This window comes from Silene latifolia, chromosome 9 (genome assembly GCF_048544455.1).
Source record: "Silene latifolia isolate original U9 population chromosome 9, ASM4854445v1, whole genome shotgun sequence".
Taxonomy (NCBI): Eukaryota; Viridiplantae; Streptophyta; class Magnoliopsida; order Caryophyllales; family Caryophyllaceae; genus Silene; species Silene latifolia.
The window spans coordinates 61,800,755-61,823,975 of record NC_133534.1 but is presented as its reverse complement, the minus strand read 5'-3'; the positions used below and the strand labels follow the sequence as shown (position 1 = coordinate 61,823,975).

General features: G+C 36.1%; 1 protein-coding gene across 1 annotated transcript; it reads left to right on the top strand.

The window, feature by feature from the left end:
- The first annotated feature begins 21,283 nt into the window (after nt 1-21,283).
- LOC141601106 (uncharacterized) lies at nt 21,284-22,921 on the top strand. The gene is made up of 5 exons (XM_074421373.1): nt 21,284-21,430; nt 21,663-21,725; nt 21,824-21,943; nt 22,290-22,552; nt 22,795-22,921. The coding sequence occupies exons 1-5, from the start codon at nt 21,284-21,286 to the stop codon at nt 22,919-22,921; spliced, it is 720 nt and encodes a 239-aa protein (XP_074277474.1).
- Nucleotides 22,922-23,221: the final 300 nt, after the last annotated feature.

Genomic DNA, 23,221 nt, shown 5'->3' with positions numbered 1-23,221 from the left:
TGCTCTTAATTTTGTGAATCTCAGACCTTATCTTGTGAATCTCATACCTTATTCAGTGAATCTTAGGGCTTGTTCTGTGAAACTTGGCCGTGGTTTAAAATCATCTATTTTCTCTTAATTTTGTGAATCTCAGACCTTATCTTGTGAATCTCAGACCTTTTGCTCAACTCAATGTCAATGTCAATGTCAAACTTGGTCGTGGTTTAAAATCATCTACTTTACAACTATCAAATATCTTTACAAGAGTCGATGAAGGCAACAATCTTTACAAGAGCCTCGGCCCACTTTTTCTCAACGCAATGTCAATGTCAAATTAGCTCAAATTGCTCAACTCAATGTCAAATTAGCTACATAAGTCACATAAGTGACCCTGAAAAATTATTACGACTTTACAACTATCAAATATCTTTACAAGAGTTGATGAAGGCAACAATATTTACAGGAGCCTCGACCCACTTTTGCATATTATGACTTCACGGACAATTGTCTTCTTTAATTAAACACGTATACAACCAAAAACAAGTACAATCGACTTATTTACGAAATATTCGCCAAAGTTATGAAGAAATGAACTTCACATCAGTTTTAAGACAATGAAGTGTACCTTTTTAGTATTTTTATCCCATCTAAGTAGTTCCAATATGATCGATTTTCGATATTGTGTCAATTTCTGCAAAGAGCGACATATATTAATGAAGTATATAGACAACCAACCTATCTTTATTTGGTGAATATCAAACCTTGTTTTGTGATTCTCAAACCTTGTTCAGTGAATCTCAGAGCTTGTTCAGTGAATCTTAGAGCTTGTTGATTTTAAACCACTTATAATGACCAAGTTTCACAAAAAAAGCTCTAAGATTCACTGAACAATGTCTGAGATTCACAAGATAAGCCTTTATTTTCGTATACTAATGAACTTACCTCAAAATATTCACTTTTGGTCTATAAACTATCATCGTCCAAGGCACTCAACCACTTCAACAAAAAACTCCACAATCATCTGCTAGACAAAAAAAAAAACAGTAAATGGTTTAAAATCAACAAGCTCAAAATAATAACTATTGATCTGTTAACAAAAGGAAAAAGATACATGCTTACATACCTTGTTGTTTGTTGAGGGACTTCGAGATTGACAAATTCGTTCGTGTGCATGAACTGAAAAGATTTATATGGCTCTCCCAAAATAGATGAAACATGATGTATCTGAAAAAGAAAAGGCAATAATAAGATCAAAATATATTTTGGAGTATACTTTTAAAAGAAAAGGCAATAACAATATTTTGGAAAAAAAAAATCATACAAGCTCTTTGATATGCTTGTTGTCAGGATCCACATTAACAGCCACGCATGAGTCAAGGATGAAATTTTTTCCCTGCTTTATATCACAGACACAAGCCCACCAATGCTGCGGCAGCGTGTTACTATAGAAGGGATAAAAACCTGAGATAGTAAATGTACAAGACAAACCAAGAGATTAATGCTATAATAAGGAAAATAAGGTCCAGGATTCACAAAATAAGGTCAAGGATTCACAAAACAAGTTCACAAACTAAGGTCAAGGAGTTCACAAAATAAGATGCAGAATTCACAAAACAAAGTCCAGGATTCACGAATTAAGTTCCAGGATTCACAAATAAGTTCACAAAATAAGTTCACAAAATAAGTTCCAAGATTCACAAAATAAGCTCCAAGACAAGATTCACAAAATAAGCTCCTAGATTCATAAAATAACGTCAAGGATTCACAAAATAAGTTCACAAATAAGGTCAAGGATACATAAAATAAGTTCATAAAATAAGGTCCAGGATTCACAAAATAACGTCAAAGATTCACAAAATAACGTAACAAATAAGTTCAAAAAATAAGCTCCAAGATTCACAAAATAAGGTCCAGGATTCACAAAATAAGGTCCAGGATTCACAAAATAAGGTCCAGAATTCACAAAATAAGTTCACAAAATAAGGTCCAGGATTCACAAAAATAAACTCCAAGATTCACAAAATAAGCTCTAAGATTCACAAAATAAGCTCCAAGATTCACAAAACAAGTTCCAAACATATCAATGACCTACAAACAAGTAAAATAAACATCACAAATATCTGACCTTATCGATATGGCTACCATCAACTGGAGTGTAACTGTCCTGTATGTATGGACCCCAAATAACAGGGTTGTTTTCTCGATGAAGACCCTACAAGTCACAAGAAGGCAATTTTAGAAACAAAGCAACTTTAAGAACGCAAAAAAACTTGAATATCAACATATAAAGGATTTGAGACTGACAAATATTGTTGTTGGCAAGTAGAGTAAATTTCTTCTACTGAGTGTGCACTTAATTCCAAATATATCAATGACCTACAAAATTAAATTTGTTAGGAAACATACACATCGAGTGACCTGAACAAAATGAAAACATGGGGAAGAAAAGGAAAATAATACCCAGGGGTTACTTACCTGATCCATAATAAGGCCTTTCGGTCCAAGGCTATGCAAAACATCTCTTTTAACTTCCATCCACGGAGTGGACACCATAACCTCACTTCATTATTGATAAAATTCAATTAGTAGATATATTTATTACAATAAAAAAAATCAAAAAATCAAAGCAAAAATATGACATTACTGTTGAGTTTTCTTTGATTTCTTTCGAACAAAATTCAGCAATTCTGTGTCAGTTTATTGAGGCCATTCTAGTGCATCATTTTGTACTATTTCTCTGGATAGGTTCTCTTGATCGCACGCCCTCAACTCCTTACTGGCAGATGGTTTATCGAGGCCGGAAACAATTGGTGTAGAAGGAGGATCATTGTTCCCTACCATAGGAGGAGGAGTAGAAGTCGCGGGAGTAGCTAGAACAGTAACGATGGGGTGAGTGGGCTCACTGTTCTCAGAACATGTAATAATTTGATTGCACGCCCTCAACTCCTTACTGGCAGATGGTGTAGAAGGAGGATCACTGTTCCCTACCACAGGAGGAGGAGGAGGAGGAGTAGAAGTCGCAGGAGTAGCTAGAACAGTCACAGTGGGGTGAGTGGGCTCATTGACGGAAGGGACATCATCAATAGCACTGGAACTTGTTTGCATATCTCTTTCACTTGTTCTCCTCCTATTGTACTCAACCCACCGTTCTTGATTATGATGATCATCCGCTACCACTGTGGGCTCAGAATGGTCAGGTTGTTCATCATTGACGGGAGGGATATCATCATTGACGGGAGGGAAATCATCAATAGCAGTATTATGAGAGGGAGATAAAAGATGATCAGGTTGTTCATCAGTTTGAATACAAGACGTTGAAGGTTCACCAAGTGGTATGATTTGGCATTCTGGTTTTGATGGTGAACGACGTGACTGTATTGGTTGCAAAGCTTCACCCATCACGTCCAATGCCTCCAACAATTCAGCTAGATTATCCCCACTATTACCCTCCACACTCTCCTTTACATTACCCTCCTCATTATTGTCTTCTTGAGATAACCTAAAACCATCTGCCAAACCATCTAGAGCTGCAACTAGTTTAGAAACTGTTGCTGAGGAAGGTAGTTTGCTCAGAGCTTGGCTAGCAAGAGATTTGTACTCCATGAAAGCTTGAGCCATGACCTTTGCGGAAACTGCAAGTTTATTAACAAACTCAGTAGTACTACCTGAATTATTAGGTAGAAGAGGATCAACATTTGCGGAAAGTGCAAGTTTATTAATAAACTCAGTATGAGGATCAGAAGGTTCTTCATCTTCAGAATGTTGTTGTTCACTTGTTCGCTTTGAAGACTGCCTAAACTCAATAGTAGGCAAAGGTACACTCGGTGGCTTTGAAGACTGCCTAAACTCAATAGTAGGCAAAAGTGCATGTGCCTTATGCTGAGTGATGACCAGTGAAGGCTCAATAGAACCCTTGCCGAAAGTTTTATTGTCCGAATTTTTGTCATTCACTTCTTCCTTAAGTCTCTGGGATATAGCTTCTTTAGTCCAAGTTGAGAGCGTTGGAAACTGCCGAATAACAAGGCGTGCTTTGAAGACACATCGGTCTAGATAAATAAAAACCAAGACCATAATAGGTCCACCAAACCAATTTTCTTTCAGCTTTTTGGTCTTCCACTCCTCCTTTTGCCAAGACTCAACTTGGGAAGCCAATTTACGTTTGATAAAATTGCACCAGTTGAATTCGGAGATCAACTCAGTGTTTACCAAACTTTTAAGAAGTCTCAAACTTGCCTGATTGCCTACAACACCGCCTAAAAGAGCATTGAAGATATAAATGATGAAAGTGCGTTTGAAATCATCTCCACCATCTCTTTGTGTAGAGAGCTTTTGCATAATGTGTTTGAGCTCAATAGAACTACCTTTGTATTGACTTGTGAACTCCTCCAAAACAGACACATAAGAAGGGCACTTATCTCCAATTTTTGCTTCTTCGACAATGTTTGGACCCATTAGCAATCCCAGGCACAGATGGATATCTTCCTCTAAAACAAGGAGTTTCCCATCACACAACGATCCTGTAAAGGGGTCATAATTTGAAACTAGCCATCGCGCCAGTGACCGGAACAACATCTGTTTTAAGATGCAATAGAGAACCAAATCCCATTTCTTGTATAACTTCAATCTGCTTATCTGATGGTGGATTCTCCTTATTGTTGAGAAAGTTGTAAAGCCCAGCAGGAGACATTCGAGTCCTCAACACAGGCAGTCTGTCTTTGTAAATTCTTGTCTTTTTTGTAGGTGGCTCAGAGAGTGGTTCAAAGGTTTCAGAGAGTGGTTCAAGAGCTTGATCGTCCTCAACACGTCGCTTCATCCTGGCTTGGCTTGCTTCCTACAACTCAGTAAAGCCTATTATTCACAAAGCAAGGGAAATAAGTTCACAAAATAAAGAAATTTGGTCAGTAAGGTTTAGATTCTCAGACCTTGTTTTGTGAATCTCAGACCTTGTTCAGTGAATCTAAGGGCTTGTTTTCTGAAACTTGGTCATTATAAGTGGTTTAAATCATCTATTTTGCTCATACCTTTATTTGGTGAATTCACAGACCTTGTTTTGTGAATCTCAAACCTTATTCGGTGAATCTAAGGGCTTGTTTTGTGAAACTTGGTCATTATAAGTGGTTAAAATCATATTTTGCTCATACCTTTATTTGGTGAATTCACAGACCTTGTTTTGTGAATCTCAGGCCTTATTCAGTGAATCTAATGGCTTGTTTTGTGAAACTTGGTCATTATAAGTTGTTAAAGAACATTACATTATAACAATAAGCTATGGTCAATTAACTGAATTTAAGTGATAATAGGTAAGAAAGAAGCAGAAAAATTCACTAAACAAGGTCTCGGATTCACTAAACAAGGTCTAAGATTCACAAAATAAGTTCACAAAATAAGTTCTAGGATTCACAAAATAAGTTCCAGGATTCACATAATAAGTTGCAAGATTCACAAAAGAAGTTCCACAATTCACAAAATAACGTCACAAAATAAGTTAGTCATTATAAGTGCATGGAAGAATATGTAAGAAAACAAATACAAAATTAAATGGAAAATCAGAAGTAAAGAACATTGCATTATACATAGAAAAGTGATCCATGCAAATATTTAAAACAAAGTACAAGATTACATGATAATTTATGTTATCCAAAATGTTAAACTAAGACGTACATAATTATACAGAAGGTTGACACTACTACGAAATTATACAAAATAACAAAAGGGCAAAGTTAAAACCTTAAAGTGCAAAGCCCTAGTTACACAGATAGTACATTACAAACAAGGGACAACTCTAGGCTACAACATCAAAGGTAAGTCAAGAAAAGATATATCTCTACGAGTGACTAGCAAGTCAGCAGCAATGGCAATAGTTATATCTCGTTCTTCACTCGGCGTAGCTAAAACATGCAATGACTCATTAACTGCACTGCGTGCAACATCATCAAGAGCATTTAGATGAGTACTCTGAGATGAAATTTTTGCTTAGTGATAATGCAGTAAGAATTTGGCAATCATATCCTCCGTCATGAAACATTTGCATGTTTGAAAGACTATTCTAGGACCCCTATGAATAGTCCGAACACCATTCATATCATTTATGTCTACAGAAAGCCAATATGCCAAGGTGACCTCAGGTGCACTTTTGTGTATCAGAAATAGTTGAGCCCAATTTCGACATACGAGCGCCATATGTGCTTTATCTTCGTAATGATTAATTTTAGAGAAGATTTTTTGCATAAGATCTTGATTATTAAAAACAGAATGACATGCTTGATAGTTACGGCCAGGCACTATAACTTCCTTTAACGGCGAAAAAGAGAAATCCATAGCTGTTTGTTTTTTAGTGACATAAAGTGCGCGAAATGACACTTGATCTTCGTCAAGAAGATTAACAACACAACCATTGCACCAAGTTGTCATACTTGTCTATGAAACAAGTGAAATACAAATATTAGTTAAACAAAAGAAATGTGAAAATACAAAACACAAATTCCTAGGTAGTTGGACTAACAAGCTGAGAAAATAAACAAAGGTGAAGGAGGGTCACAAAATTAGATCTAGGAAGCACAAAAGCCGGGAAAATAAAAAGGTTTAGATTCTCAGACCTTGTTTGGTGAATCTCAGACCTTGTTCAGTGAATCTAAAGGCTTGTTTTGTGAAACTTGGTCATTATAAGTGGTTAAAATCATCTGTTTTGTTCATTTCTTTATTTAGTGAATTTACAGACCCTGTTTTGTGAATCTCAGACCCTATTCAGTGAATCTAAGAGCTTGTTTTGTGAAACTTGGTCATTATAAGTGGTTAAAATCATCTATTTTGCTCTTTTCTTCTTAATTTGTTTCTCTACTTCTTTGTAATCGCAGACCTTATTCAATTGACACTCAAGCAACAACAGCAGAAGACACAAAGTAGCTAGTGTAATTTATACAAACCTCTGTAATATATGCAAACATTTGAATAATCTCATACCTTATTCAATGAGAACTCAAGCAACAACAACAACAGCAGAAGACAAAATGCAACACGCAGCCAAATTTACTGATTTGGAGATAATATAACAATAAGCTACTGGTTTCACAAATTTACCTCCTAGATTCACAAAATAAGTTCTAGGTTTCACAAAAGCAGGTAAACGAAATCTTAACAAACAGATGACAAACATTAAGTCCAAGTTTGAAGATAATATAACAATAAGCTACTGGTTTCACAAATTTACCTCCTAGATTCACAAAATAAGCTACTGGTTTCACAAGTTTGAAATAGAAAGGAACATACGAAAAAGCGGAGAAATCGACTGCAATTGATTTTATGCGTTCCTACTGTGTTCGATTATGCTCACAAAGCGATCAAAACCTGCATAATAACAACAATAATTTAGTAAAGAAATGGAAAATAGAAAAATAAGAGAAAGTTTCAATCAAATTGCGAGCATAATCGAGCAGAAACGAAATGCATAGAAATCAAACGAAGTCGAGTGAAGGAAAATAGAAAAATAAGAGAAAACTGAGTAATTAAACTAATTAAATAAATTTAGTAAAGAAACGGAAATGAACATACGAAGAAAAGGAGAAATCGACTTCAATAGCGGAACAAATGTGACGGAGTTCAGCGAATGGCGAAGACGGAGTGAATGGCGAAGACGGAGTGAATGGCGAAGACGGAGAAAATATGACGGAGTAAATGATTGAGGATGAAGGGAAATGGCGGAATAGATGAGCTTGTAGAAGCTCGGTGGTAATGGTGATAATGGCGGAAAAGTAGCTGTGAAGGAAGAGAGAGAAATAAATGAGAAGAAGTGAGATTGTAAATGAGGGAAGTGTGTTAGTTGGGGAGTATATATGGGGGACACGTGTCACATATCTGGTGCATCTGAAAATTAGATCCAATGGTGAGTAAATGGTTCAGCCGCCTCACCCTCACATGATTCAATTTCTATATATATATATATATATATATATATATATATATATATAAATGGATGTCTCATCTAGTTAATCGCATTCAACCAAAACTCTAAAATGTTCAATAAGCAGTTGCATTACTAAATTTAAGTTATCCGTGAGTGATTGATCTCTAATTGCTTCTCTCGTCTAGATGACAACCTTCCAGGGCCGTCTTTAAGGGTGTTCAAGTGGTGTAGCTGAACAGGGCCCCGGGATTTTTGGGGCCCCTAAATCCCTATTGCTATACTAAAGAGCCAAACAAAAGATCTAAGTCGATTTTTCTGTTCGCGGCATAGCTATCACCAGTACATAATAATGTCTTTACTTATTCCTTTGTGAACTCCATCGTGCGATATATAAATTCTATCAATCCAAATATCCTAGGACTATTTGTTTTTAATATTTTCGAAATTATTTCTTTTAATTTATAGCATGAACTAAAGTTACAAGAATTTGAGTAAATACGGAGTAGTTAAACTTCAACATCATCTCAATCATATTTACAAAACAAAATTTGGTTTACAGAAAAGACCATTTTTAGCATAAATTGTATTTATAACTATTTCGTATTTTTGAAGGGGCCGAATTTTAAATTTTCGTACATGGCCCCTAGAAATTCCCAGACGGCCCTGCAACCTTCAGCTAGCAATCTGAAAGAACAAACATTACTAATCAGCACTAACAATCAACAGCTAGACTTCTATTGAGCATCTTAACAAACTAAATTCAACACCCCGATAAAAGTAATCCTAGACCTTAGTTAACGAATCGTCAGACTAAAAGAAAAACAAAAAGGAAGCATAGTCGCAACTAAATTGGTAATGAGTGTAGGAAAGCATGAATTATCGTCATTACCATCAATAAACCAAGCATGGGTGTGGCGAGTGGTGGAAACCATGGAAGTCATAATCAACAAATGACCGGAACGGAGGGAGTATTTATTCAGTCATAATCAATATTTTATACTTTAGGCATACACATTTAATTGAATATATTAAGGGAAAATGTAATTTGTTTTCTAGTTTTCATGTCGTTTATATAACTATATTCCTTAATAATCATTACTTTTGTTCGACCACCTCAGCCAACGATGCCACACCTGTCATGAGTAAAGGCCTCCGCACAAAAATTTTCGAACTCTCGACTCACCGGTTTTGTTTGACCCCCTATACGCCCCTCGACGCATATACTCGCTGCCCAATCATCAACTCGAGATACAAAATACCCAATCTCCCACTTTATCGACTATAATAAGTTTTCTCCTACACATCGCATATTTTTGTCGGCCATGACTAAAAATCACGAGCCTAGTCATTTTAAAGATGCCATGCAGGTACAAGAATGGCGCAACGCGATGAAGCTTGAGATTGAGGCCCTCAAAAACAGTAATACATGGACCCTCAAGCACCTTCCGCCAAATAAAAAGCTATCGGATCGAAGTGGGATTACAAAATTAAATATAACGCCGATGGCACTATCGAACGCTACAAAGCTCGACTAGTAGTTATGGGAAATCGACAAATCAAAGGGGTCGACTACAATGAAATATTTGCTCCTAGCGTGAAACTAGTCACCGTTCGAACTCTTCTCGCCATTGCCGCCACCAAAAATTGGGACCTCCACCAAATGGACGTCCATAATGCTTTTTTCATAGCGAGCTCCATGAAGAGGTTTATATGAAGCCACCACCGGGATTTCATTCCAACATAAATGGGAAATGTTCCGTCTCCGGAAATCTTTATATGGTCTTCGACAGGCTCCACATTGCTGGTATGCCAAACTTCCTTCCGCTTTGATCACTTATGGTTTCAAGCATTGTCCCTACGACCATTCTCTTTTCTCTATGACCACGGCCACTACAGAAATTCACGTTCTCGTCTACGTAGACGACCTCATCATTTGTGGAAACAACACATAAGTGATTACCCAATTCAAAGGGTACCTAAGTTCGTGCTTTCATATGAAAGATTTAGGCCCTCTAAAAAATTTCTTGGGTCTCGAGGTTGCACAAAATAAGTCCGGGATTGTAATACTCCGTATTTTAATAATAATTTATAAGAATAATTTATGTAATTTAATGAGTAATTAAATGACATTTCTAATAATAAATACAAGTAAGACGTTAATTAAATAATAAATTAATAATTCAAGTCGGGAATTGGGTTTGGCTAATATTTGTGCTTTGGGCCGTGTGCTATTATTATATGGGCCGAATTTATTAAATTAGTATTAGTGTAATCGGGATTTATATCGGAAAATTTATAATAATATAATAAGGAAATAATGATATATAAAGGTAATTATAATTATAATAATAAAAATAAAGTTATGGCAATAATAAATTAGTAAGTATTATATGAGGAAATTCTAGTTATGGTAAGGTTAATAATATGTGATAATAATAATGATATAATTATAATGACAATTCCTATACTAATTAGAATAAGGAAAGTTACATAGTTTCCTAATTGGCCTCGTATTCTCTAAATCTTACACTATAAATACCACCTTAAATCTGAGAAATAATTCACAAATTAAAAGAAGGAGCTTTAGGAGACGGAAGAAGAAGGAATTAACATAAATTAATTAATCAACTCGAGGTAATTATTCATCTTAAATCGATTTATATTCTTTTCATACAAGCATCTTTGGATCGATAGTACTTATATAGACCACCATAGGAGTCGGGAATTGGACCTATAGCGACATTGGACTGCCAAGTTTCTAACCTGACCATTGTTGACCGTCATTGACCGTGGTAGGGTGGTGTTTAGGGCGGCTAAAGGTGGCTGGTCAGGGGGTTATACGGGTTTGGTTGTGTGTGATTAGAATGAGTAATTGAACCCCTAATTGACCTCGACTTGACCTAAGTATAGAGGAGTTGTGATGAGGGAAGGTGGTCGGTCATATTGGTGGTGGTGGTATGGTGGCAGGTGGCGGTTTGTGGCGGTGGTGGCGAAAACAGGGGAGTAACTCGTGTTTTGGGCAGGCTGTTTCGAGGGGGTTTTTAGTGGTTGTAGGAGGTCTGGGTTGGGGTGGTTTACGGTGGCTTTTGTCGAGGGTAGATGGGTGAGTTGATTAGTGGTTGTAGGTGGCGGTGAAGGTGGTGTTAGGTGGTGGTTTTGGGACGGGTTTTATGGGGGTGTCAGGTGAGTGTTGTTGATGTCGGGGGATTAGGGAGTGTTTTTTAGGGTTGTTGGTGGTTGTTTAGCTGGTGGTTAGGGGCAAGTTGGATGCGTGGGGTTGCAGGCTAGGGGTGGCGAGGTAGGTTGGTGGCTGTGGTGGTGTGTGGTGTCGGTTTGGAGGGTGGTTATGAGGGGGAGGTTGAGCACGGTGTACACGGTGTATAGTGGGGTGTGTGTTTGTTTTGTGAGCGGGTTTTGAATTGTTTAATTAGTTCGGGTGAGTCGGGTTCGTAATTGAATCGGGTTTTTAGTTATCATAAACCTTTAATAATTATAATAAATCATTAATTTGAATAATTAATATAATAAGAAGAATAAATAAATAAGTAAAAGGAGTAAATAAATAAATAAGTAAAGTTAGTAATTATAATTGTTGTAATTGTTATTATTATATAGGTGACGGAAATTGTGAAGAGTTTATAATCGGATTTGTGAGCTTTAATTATTGGATTGCGTAATTGGAGTGCTTTCTTGCCAGGTAGGGATAATCCTACTCAACTCGACTTTTAGTTATCTATGTTTGGTATGGTGGATTACTTACATTAAAGTGAATTGATCGTATGTGAATTGTGTTGGCTGATATTATCGTAATTATTGGAAGGGAGAATTATGTTGCATATATTGATTGATCATATCATAGTTGTTCGGAGGGTGAATTATATTGATTTGTGTTGGCTAATATTAATAGTATTGATGAGGTGATTTGACTTTTCTACCGTTGGTTGGAATGTGATTATTATAAAAAGCTGTGCGACAGTCAGTTGTACGTTGTTGAGGGAGTTTGTACACTGGGATGATGGTAATATGTACGTTGTGAGGGAGGGGTACTGTTACATGTTGGCGGTACGTTGTTAAGGGAGGGGTACCAAAGTAATGTGAGCACGTTGTTAAGGGAGGTGTGCTAAGTAAAGTGATGGAGCACATTGTCAGGGGGGTGTGCAATGTAAGAAGGAAATTAGATTGTTATCGTATGTTTTTGTTGTTAGTATTTATTCCTACTCAACCTCGCGGTTGACTGTGTATTCGTGAACACCTGCGGTGAACCGTTTTATGGGGAGCAGATTTGACAGGTACCAAAGATTAGTTGACTTGGGAGCATTGGGGTGAGAGCCAAACTTGGAACCGTAGATGAAGTCTAGATCACATATATAGTTATATCACTTATTTAATTTCCGCTGCGAGTTGTATTGTATTTCATATTAAGTTTTAGTTAGTTAAATTGTAATAAACGTGTATTCACTAAAGTTTTAATTTAAAGTACTTTGGTATTGTTGTACTTTGTTATCTACTACCTCGGGAAACCTAGATGGTAACAGTTCTATTTATTTGGGAATGTCTAGCTAAAGGCTCCCGAATAAATGGGGGTGTTACAAAGTGGTATCAGAGCAAAACGATCCTTAGGCCTAACTAATGAACAATAATGAACATAGGATGTGTCTAATAAAATGAACCCGGGTAGAAACTGTTAGGAGCCCATTTAAGGCTTGGGATGAGTAGGGCCCCTCACACCAAACTTCCGGCCCTTTCAGTTTTGAACCGGTAACCCTGAGAGAATATTTGAGAGTGTGGGGTAATCTAAAATGAAAAACCGTTTATTTGCCTTAAGAGTTTTGGTTGCCTTGTTTGAATATTGTTTCATTGAGTAATGCGGTTACGGGGCCGTAACCTTGCCTTTAGGGAGAGGGGATGTGATATGGTTTTAAGCATTGATATATACATGTGATTATGAGATAAATATGTTGACATGTGTGATTAACATGTGAAGTATTAAGGGAATTGTGTGAAATTGTGAAGAACGTAATTTTAGTTGATTTCCCGGAATTTTACTCTTTATTGTTTTAGCTGCCATTTACTACCTGTTTAAAATTCTCATAAGCAAATTTTATGATAATAGCTTTATGAGTTAGCTTTCATATGCCACTGGTCCCATGTTCAAATAATATACGGTTTAGGAGAAATAAATATTTTAGTGGACAGTAGTCGAAATATTCCTGTACAGTAATGTTTTCGGGCCATGTTTTTGTAAAAATTATCATTTAAAAACTACGAAATTATTTATTATAATTCCAACTCCATTGTTTAATAGACTCATGTATGTTTCTAAATTGGTAAGACACGTTTTAAGAAAATATTTTGACAATTTATGGTGATTTTTACAAGTTGACCTAAGTTTCTGACAAGTTGCTGTAAAATTTCTGTTTCGACCAAGTAGCTTGTAAAATGCATTATAAATTGACCCTTGAATTTTTGGCTTAATTCTTTTTCTCATAGTTTACTAACTCTCTGCATTTCCTAAAAGTATAAGTTCTCGAGAAGTAATTAAGTTATTATTTATTTATAATTTTTAGAAGTCGTAACATGTTTTCTTAGTCTTGAAAAGTATAAAGTTTTGTTTCTTATCTCTTGCACATTGATATTTTGATGTTGTTAATTATGTGAAGTAGAATAACTTGTCTAGTGATATGCGGAATGTGTTTCCTTAAGCCTATATATATGTTCACATTAAATGCATCCATGTCTAAGTTAGATATCATTATGAAGAAAAGATTAATTAAACAGCTATGCGTATCTTTTGTGATAGTTTATTATTTATCTTGGCAATGTATTCGCCAATAGTTAAGTAAGAAGTTGAAGTTTAAATAAAGTTTAGTTCGAGTATCTTATGTGATTTGTTTTGCTATATAGAAGTAAATCAAAGATTTTGTTATTCATTTAATCATTACTTGGAATTATATTTGAAATAATAATTGTCTTGTGTTACAATATGTATTCCTAATTTTGTGGCATTACATCAATGATTTGGTTGTTCCTATTGTTGATATTCCGAACTTCGAGGACGAAGTTTAATTTTAGGCGGAAGGAATGTAATACTACGAATGTTTTGAATTGTTGTTGTGATACCTTTTGATGCGATTGGTATGGATAATAATCGTATATGGATGATGGTGTTGCATGATGCTTAGTTGTAGGAATGTTTATAAATGATGTGGTGGTAGTTGTGGGCGAACTTCGGGACGAAGTTCATTTTAAGGGGGGAAGACTGTAATACTCCGTATTTTAATAATAATTTATAAGAATAATTTATGTAATTTAATGAGTAATTAAATGACATTTCTAATAATAAATACAAGTAAGACGTTAATTAAATAATAAATTAATAATTCAAGTCGGGAATTGGGTTTGGCTAATATTTGTGCTTTGGGTCGTGTGCTATTATTATATGGGCTGAATTTATTAAATTGGTATTAGTGTAATCGGGATTTATATCGAAAAATATATAATAATATAATAAGGAAATAATAATATATATAAAGGTAATTATAATTATAATAATAAAAATAAAGTTATGGCAATAATAAATTAGTAAGTATTATATGAGGAAATCCTAGTTATGGTAAGGTTAATAATATGTGATAATAATAATGATATAATTATAATGACAATTCCTATACTAATTAGAATAAGGAAAGTTACATAGTTTCCTAATTGGCCTCGTATTCTCTAAATCTTACACTATAAATACCACCTTAAATCTGAGAAATAATTCACAAATTAAAAGAAGGAGCTTTAGGAGACGGAAGAAGAAGGAATTAACATAAATCAATTAATCAAATCGAGGTAATTATTCATCTTAAATCGATTTATATTCTTTTCATGCAAGCATCTTTGGATCGATAGTATGACTTATATAGACCACCATAGGACTCGGGAATTGGACCTATAGCGACATTGGACTGCCAAGTTTCTAACCTGACCATTGTTGACCGTCATTGACCGTGGTAGGGTGGTGTTTAGGGCGGCTAAAGGTGGCTGGTCAGGGGGTTATACGGGTTTGGTTGTGGGTGATTAGAATGAGTAATTGAACCCCTAATTGACCTCGACTTGACCTGGGTATAGAGGAGTTGTGATGAGGGAAGGTGGTCGGTCATATTGGTGGTGGTGGTATGGTGGCAGGTGGCGGTTTGTGGCGGTGGTGGCGAAAACAGGGGAGTAACTCGTGTTTTGGGCAGGCTGTTTCGAGGGGGTTTTTAGTGGTTGTAGGAGGTCTAGGTTGGGGTGGTTTACGGTGGCTTTTGTCGAGGGTAGATGGGTTAGTTGATTAGTGGTTGTAGGTGGCGGTGAAGGTGGTGTTAGGTGGTGGTTTTGGGACGGGTTTTATGGGGGTGTCAGGTGAGTGTTGTTGATGTCGGGGGATTAGGGAGTGTTTTTTAGGGTTGTTGGTGGTTGTTTAGCTGGTGGTTAGGGGCAAGTTGGATGCGTGGGGTTGCAGGCTAGGGGTGGCGAGGTAGGTTGGTGGCTGTGGTGGTGTGTGGTGTCGGTTTGGAGGGTGGTTATGAGGGGGAGGTTGAGCACGGTGTACACGGTGTATAGTGGGGTGTGTGTTTGTTTTGTGAGCGGGTTTTGAATTGTTTAATTAGTTCGGGTGAGTCGGGTTCGTAATTGAATCGGGTTTTTAGTTATCATAAACCTTTAATAATTATAATAAATCATTAATTTGAATAATTAATATAATAAGAAGAATAAATAAATAAGTAAAAGGAGTAAATAAATAAATAAGTAAAGTTAGTAATTATAATTGTTGTAATTGTTATTATTATATAGGTGACGGAAATTGTGAAGAGTTTATAATCGGATTTGTGAGCTTTAATTATTGGATTGCGTAATTGGAGTGCTTTCTTGCCAGGTAGGGATAATCCTACTCAACTCGACTTTTAATTATCTATGTTTGGTATGGTGGATTACTTACGTTAAAGTGAATTGATCGTATGTGAATTGTGTTGGCTGATATTATCGTAATTGTTGGAAGGGAGAATTATGTTGCATATATTGATTGATCATATCATAGTTGTTCGGAGGGTGAATTATATTGATTTGTGTTGGCTAATATTAATAGTATTGATGAGGTGATTTGAATTTTCTACCGTTGGTTGGAATGTGATTATTATAAAAAGCTGTGCGACAGTCAGTTGTACGTTGTTGAGGGAGTTTGTACACTGGGATGATGGTAATATGTACGTTGTGAGGGAGGGGTACTGTTACATGTTGGCGGTACGTTGTTAAGGGAGGGGTACCAAAGTAATGTGAGCACGTTGTTAAGGGAGGTGTGCTAAGTAAAGTGATGGAGCACATTGTCAGGGGGGTGTGCAATGTAAGAAGGAAATTGGATTGTTATCGTATGTTTTTGTTGTTAGTATTTATTCCTACTCAACCTCGCGGTTGACTGTGTATTCGTGAACACCTGCGGTGAACCGTTTTATGGGGAGCAGATTTGACAGGTACCAAAGATTAGTTGACTTGGGAGCATTGGGGTGAGAGCCAAACTTGGAACCGTAGATGAAGTCTAGATCACATATATAGTTATATCACTTATTTAATTTCCGCTGCGAGTTGTATTGTATTTCATATTAAGTTTTAGTTAGTTAAATTGTAATAAACGTGTATTCACTAAAGTTTTAATTTAAAGTACTTTGGTATTGTTGTACTTTGTTATCTACTACCTCGGGAAACCGAGATGGTAACAGTTCTATTTATTTGGGAATGTCTAGCTAAAGGCTCCCGAATAAATGGGGGTGTTACAGGGATTTTTATCTCACAACGAAAATACGCCTTGGATATCCTCGCCGAAGCAGGCCTCATTGGGTCCAAACCGGCATCAGTCCCAATGGAACCCAATCATCGCCTTGCTACCTCTACTACTGAGCCCCTTAAAGACACGCAACCTTATCGACGGTTAGTGGGCCGATTGGTCTACCTCACAATCACCCGCCCGGAGCTCACCTACTCAATCCATACCTTGGCTCAATTTATGCACTCCGCTCGACTTGATCATTGGAAGGCTGCTCTTCAAGTAGTCCGATACATTAAGAGTTCTCCTGGCCAAGGCATACTCCTCCACTCGAACAACGATCTTCAACTACAAGCCTATTTCGACGCTGATTATGGCAGCTGCCCCAACACGCGCCGATCACTTTCCGCCTACCTTATGTTCTCGGGACCATCACCTATCTCATGGAAAACTAAAAAGCAAACAATCGTGTCTCGCTCTTCCGCTGAATCCGAGTACCGCGCCATGGCATATACGACCTATGAGCTCAAATGGCTCAAAGGTCTCCTTCAGTTCCTCGGCATTCCCCACAAGCAATCTATTCGCCTAATCAGCGACAGTCAATCCGCTCTTCATATTGCACGAAATCCGGTATTCCATAAACACACCAAGCATATTGAAATTGACTGTCATTTTGTCCTGGACGGGATTTTAAAGGGCATTATATCTACAAGCTACGTTCACACAAAGGACAAACTAGCGGATATTTTCACGAAAGCGCTAGGACGTACGTCATTTGACAATCTTCTCTCCAAGCTGGGCCTTTTGACCTTCCACGCTCCAACTTGAGGGGGTAATAGAGTCGTTTACAAAGAGTTGTTAGCCAGCACACACAATCAAGGCCAAAATCTTTCCTTCCCTATTAGTGAAGATATTATAGTCCTTATATTATTCTTTCCGTATATATGAGATCCTCGATGTATTATAAATAGGAAAGTACATATTGTAAAGAGGCACAGCAATACAATACAACGATATCAATATATTCTCCATATTATACAATTCTCATTAGGTATAAACAAGTGTAAATGTGACTATTGTTTTGAGCAAATAAGAAAGGAAAGTTTGGTTATTTATGACAAAAAATGCACGACGCACCCATTTTATAATCTTATTCAAGTGTATGAATTATATATTATTGGATATATGAAGTTAGTTAAAAAGTTAGTTAAGCTAACTATGGTTTATTAGTGTTAATCATAGTTAGTTGGTTGTTATATCAATTAGAGAAGTTGTTATAAATACCAACATCTCATATAATTGTAAATTACTTCTTTGATGAATAATAATATTCACAGTTACAATTCAATCAATATAGTTCTATAATCTTTCTATTACTCTTTCATACATATTCATATAATTCTTCTATGTCTTCATATCTTCATAGTTGATCTTCAAGTCTTCGTCTACTGTTATATACATCTTCATCTCCTAGCTTGGGTTTCTTCAAGGTATCAGTATAAATTGGTACTTAATTCTGGAAATTTCTATCTGTTTCTTGCCTGATTATCACAAGAAATAGAGGTATTTCAAAATCGCTTCCGTATTTTTCCTTCATTTATTCATATAATTCTTGCTTCTATTCTTTCTATTACATCAATCAAACATGCATGATCCTGATACGTCTGAGAATTCTTCACCTTTCGATAATTATGATGATCTCCTTTATCTTTTTACTTCTGGCCAACCTTCAGCAACTTTATCGTCCTTTCTTTTTTAGGGTCATGATTTTTTGGGGTGGAAGAGAGAAGTTCTTATGGCATTAGCTGCCAAGAACAAAGATGGTATGATTGATGGATCATGTTCATGTCCTCTTTCTACTGATAAGCGTCATAAACAGTGGAAGAGATGTGATTTTATGGTCATGCATTGGATTTCTAATTCCTTAGATAAGAATCTTAAGGAGAACTTAAAGTTTGTTACATCGTCTAAGGAGTTATGGAACGAATTAATTGAAAGATTTGGGCAATCTAATGCTTTGGAAGTTTATCAGCTGACTAAGGATTTGAGAGCAGTTTCTCAGGAAAATCTTTCCCTTGTTTAATATTACAGCAAGATGAAGAATCTTTGGGAGACACTTGATTCCCTTGATCCACTACCTTCATGTACTTGTGGAAAAGTTTCACTTTGTTCTTGAACTCTGATCAAGAAGATGATAGACAGAGAAAATAATGCAAAGATTATTCAATTCCTGATGAATTTGAATAATAGTTATGATGGGACAGAACTCAGATTTTATCACTTGATCTTTTACCCTCAATCAATAAGGTGTTAACACTGCTGCAGAAAATTGAGCGACAAAAACAAATCACAAATATTATTTATGTTCTGACAGATGCTAATGCATATGCAATCTACAGGCAATATGAATCCAAGAAGTCTGGTGATGCTGGTCCCTCAACTGTTAAACATTGTGGTCATTGTAATAAAAATGGACATACAAGGGCCACATGTTTTGGGTTGACTAAGTGTCCACATTGCAACAAGACAAGCCATAATCCAGCAAACTGCTTCCTGATCAGAGGTTTTCCTGGTGACAAAGATAAGGGCGAGGAGAAATTGTTTATAACAAGGATAATCCACCTAAAAGAGGAGCAAATACTGCGGATGTCATTTCTGAATCTCCTTTAGAGGATTCTTTTTTTGATACAACTGAACATACTAGAAGTGTTATCCTTAACAACACATCTGGTGCATTCAATGGTATTTCTTCTGAAGTTCCGGATGGTCTTGTTACTTCTATTGTTGATCAGGTCCTTAAAAGGATTTCTGAACAACAACCAGCTGGTTTATCCTCTGCCAACTTTGCAGGTATGATGTATCCTTCTTCTTTTGCTTTAACTGCAAATAATTTTGGTTTTTTATCTAATTGGATTGTGGACACTAGGGCATCTGATCATATGACCTATAATGTGAATCTTTTGTTTGATATACATGTTTTTAAAAGACCCATCAGAGTAGGATTACCTGATGGTAGCATTAAACTTGTTTATAAAATGGGAACTGTACTGCTAACTGATAAAATAAAACTGTTTCATGAGTTTTAAATTTCTGATTTTAAACAGAATTTATTATCAATCAGCAAGTTGCTTGATCATCATAACATGACTATTATGTTTTTATTCATGATTGTGTGTTTCAGGACCTTACAAATGATGTTATTATGGCTAAGGAAAGAAGGACTGGTGATCTCTATAGGTTTCACAGAAAATTAGATCATGTTAATAACATAGATAATCTAGTTAATACTCTTAAAAAGCTTGTAATGAATAAATTCTTATCCAAAGATAAGGACATTAGGTTTTTACATATTGTTGTTAGTTCTGTTTCTGATTCTAAACTTGTAGATCTTTTCCATGCTAGATTGGATCATATGTCTGTTGAGAAGTTAAAACTTGTATCTGATTTCAGTCATGTAATAAAAAGCTCTTCTTTTCATTGTAAGTCATGTGTTTTGGCTAAACATCATAGGTTGCCTTTTTCTTTGAGCACACACAGAGCTTCTACTTATTTTGAGTTAGTTCATATGGATGTTTGGGGTCCTTATAGGACACCTTCTATGTCTAGTGCTAAGTATTTCTTAACCATTTTGAATGATTTTTATAGAAACACATGGACTATCTTATTTCAGCATAAGGATCAAGTTTATGGCTTGATTAAAGATTTCTTTGCTTACATTTTAAATCATTTTGATGGTCAAATTAAGACCATTAGGTCTGATAATGGCACAGAGTTCTTGCAGTAACATTGTGGAGCTCTATTTAAAGAAAAGGGTATTTTACACCAAACTAGTGTAGTGGGTACACCCCAACAAAATGGTAGGGTGGAGAGGAAGCATAGACATTTGCTAGAGACAGCTAGAGCTCTTAAGTTTCATGTCAATCTCCCTATTAAGTTCTAGGGTGACTGTCTATTGACAGCCACATATCTTATTAACTCGATGCCAACACCCCTGATTCAAAATAAAACTCCATATGAGTTGTTGTTTAAGTCTGTGCCAGTGTATGATAATCTAAAAGTGTTTGGGTGCTTATGTTATGCTACTATGCCCCTAACTTTCACTAATAAGTTTGGGAGTATGTAGCGCTAGCGAATGTATTTTTATTGGTTATCCTCATAACCAGAAGGGCTACAGGTTATATGATTTGAAATTGCATAAAATATTTGTTAGTAGAGATGTTACCTTTCAAGAACAGATATTTCTTTTTTATAAAGATTATCCTTATGAAGATCTCAATATTACTTCAAGTGATCTTGTAAATCCTGCCACCACTACTCTTATCATACATCCTGAAGTTGTTGTTCATTCTGAGCATATTGAACAAGAACTCAGTGATCAGTCATCTCGTGATCAGTCATCTATCCATGGCAATGTTGGGCAACATACTGATTCTCAACAATCTGGGACTAGTACTACTATCAGAAGATCCTCAAGACCTACTCAGCTTACATCTAGACTGAAGGGGTCTCAATACAGTTTATCTGGACAGCAACCTGTTGCAAATATTGTTCAAGCTTCTGCATTTTAGACAAAGGTTTTGAATGCATTATCAGATTGGCATCCAGATTTTATTAGCTCAATGTTCAATGTCATAAAAGAGCATGAACCTTATACTTTTAAGCAAGCACAGCAGAATCCAAGGTGGATTGAAGTCATGTCTAAGGAAATCAGTGCCTTGGAGGAGAATCAAACATGGAAAGTTGTTCCTTTACCCAGTGGTCATAAGGCAATAGGGTTAAAATGGGTGTATATATAAGATTAAGTACAAACCTGATGGCTCAGTAGAAAGGTTTAAAGCAAGGCTTGTAGCTAAAGGTTTTAATCAAATCAAGGATAAGGATTATAAGCATACTTTCTCACCTGTTGCAAAGTTTACAACAGTGAGAGCATTACTTGCCTTGGCTGCAGCTAGAGAATAGCCATTGTTTCAACTAGACATCAACAATGCCTTTCTTCAGGGTTTTTTGGATGAGGAGGTCTACATGAAGCCACCAGAGGGGTTTGATGTAGGACAAGGCTTGGTTTGCAAGCTCAAAAGATCTTTGTATGGACTGAAACAGGCTTCTAGACAGTGGAATAAAGAATTAACAGATTTCTACAAAATCTAGGCTATATCTAGTCCAGGCAGGATTACTCACTTTTCACAAAAACTAATACAGAGGATAACTCATTTACTGTTGCTCTGGTTTATGTAGATGATGTTTTGCTCACAGGAACTTCTAAACCTGAGATTCAAAGGGTAAAGAAATAATTATAATGCCTATTCAATAAAGGATTTGGGTACACTTAGGTATTTTCTTGGATTAGAAATATCTAGGAATTCTGATGGTTTGATAATAAATCAAAGAAAATATATTATGGATATCTTGAAAGATCTTCAAATGGAGAATTGCTCATCAGCAAAGTTCCTAATGCAACAAGGGTTGAAACTTTCTGTTGATCAAGGAGAGATTTTGGATAATCCAGAATAGTATAGAAGACTCATTGGAAGACTGTTATATCTCAACATGTCTAGGCCTGATTTATCTTACAACATTCAACATTTGAGTTAGTTTGTTAGCCAGCCTAGAATTCCTCATATGCAGGCTGCTTTACATGTGGTTAAGTATTTGAAAGGTACCATCAATGCAGGGTTATTTTACAAGAAACAGTCTGATTTACAGGTCGTTGCATTCAGTGATGCAGACTGGGGACAGTGTGCTTTCTCTTCTAAGTCCCTGAGTGGTTATTGTGTGTTGCTTGGCCAGTCCTTAGTGTCTTGGAAGACTAAGAAGCAGGCTACTGTCAGCAAGAGTTCTGCTGAATCCGAATACAGGAGCTTATCCTACGCCACTTATGAATTGGTTTGGTTAGTAGCTTTATTAAGGAAAATGAGATGGTGCCACCGGGTGGTACTCAAATTAGGCGCCACCGGGGATATTATAGTAAATTATATAGCTATTTTCATTTCCCACCTACAAGATTTAAATTTCAAACTAATTTGTAAAAAAGGGTAGTTTAGGTACTTAAAACTACATAACTAATTATTGTTAATAGTAAATAAATAAATAAAAACAATTGAATTTTACTTGAGTATTGCCACTTTTTTAGGAGGAATTTTACAACAAACAAGATTGCATTCGTTATATACACTATGCACTGCGTGAAGAAGCATATACTGAGTAACAAGTACTTGATTCATGCGCAAGATTGCAACACAGTGAACAATGGATACTAGAGGTCTAGAGTTCTCACGCCATATGTGAATATGAGATTCTCAGTGTTCAAACACTTCAAATTTGAAATTAGTACTGAATCTCGTATTATCTGGTGTTCTTCTATGGGCACACTCCCTCAAAACTAGACATGAAACTCGTATGCATTCATTGGATACTAGAGTTCGTATTTGAGTCATGTGTTGGAGAAATTAAATAAAAAGAAATCAGTTATTGTGTATTGTATTTTCGGCTTCTAGATGAAGAAGGAATCCTATAGATGATGAAGAGTTAAGTACTACGTAAATAAAGAACACAATAAA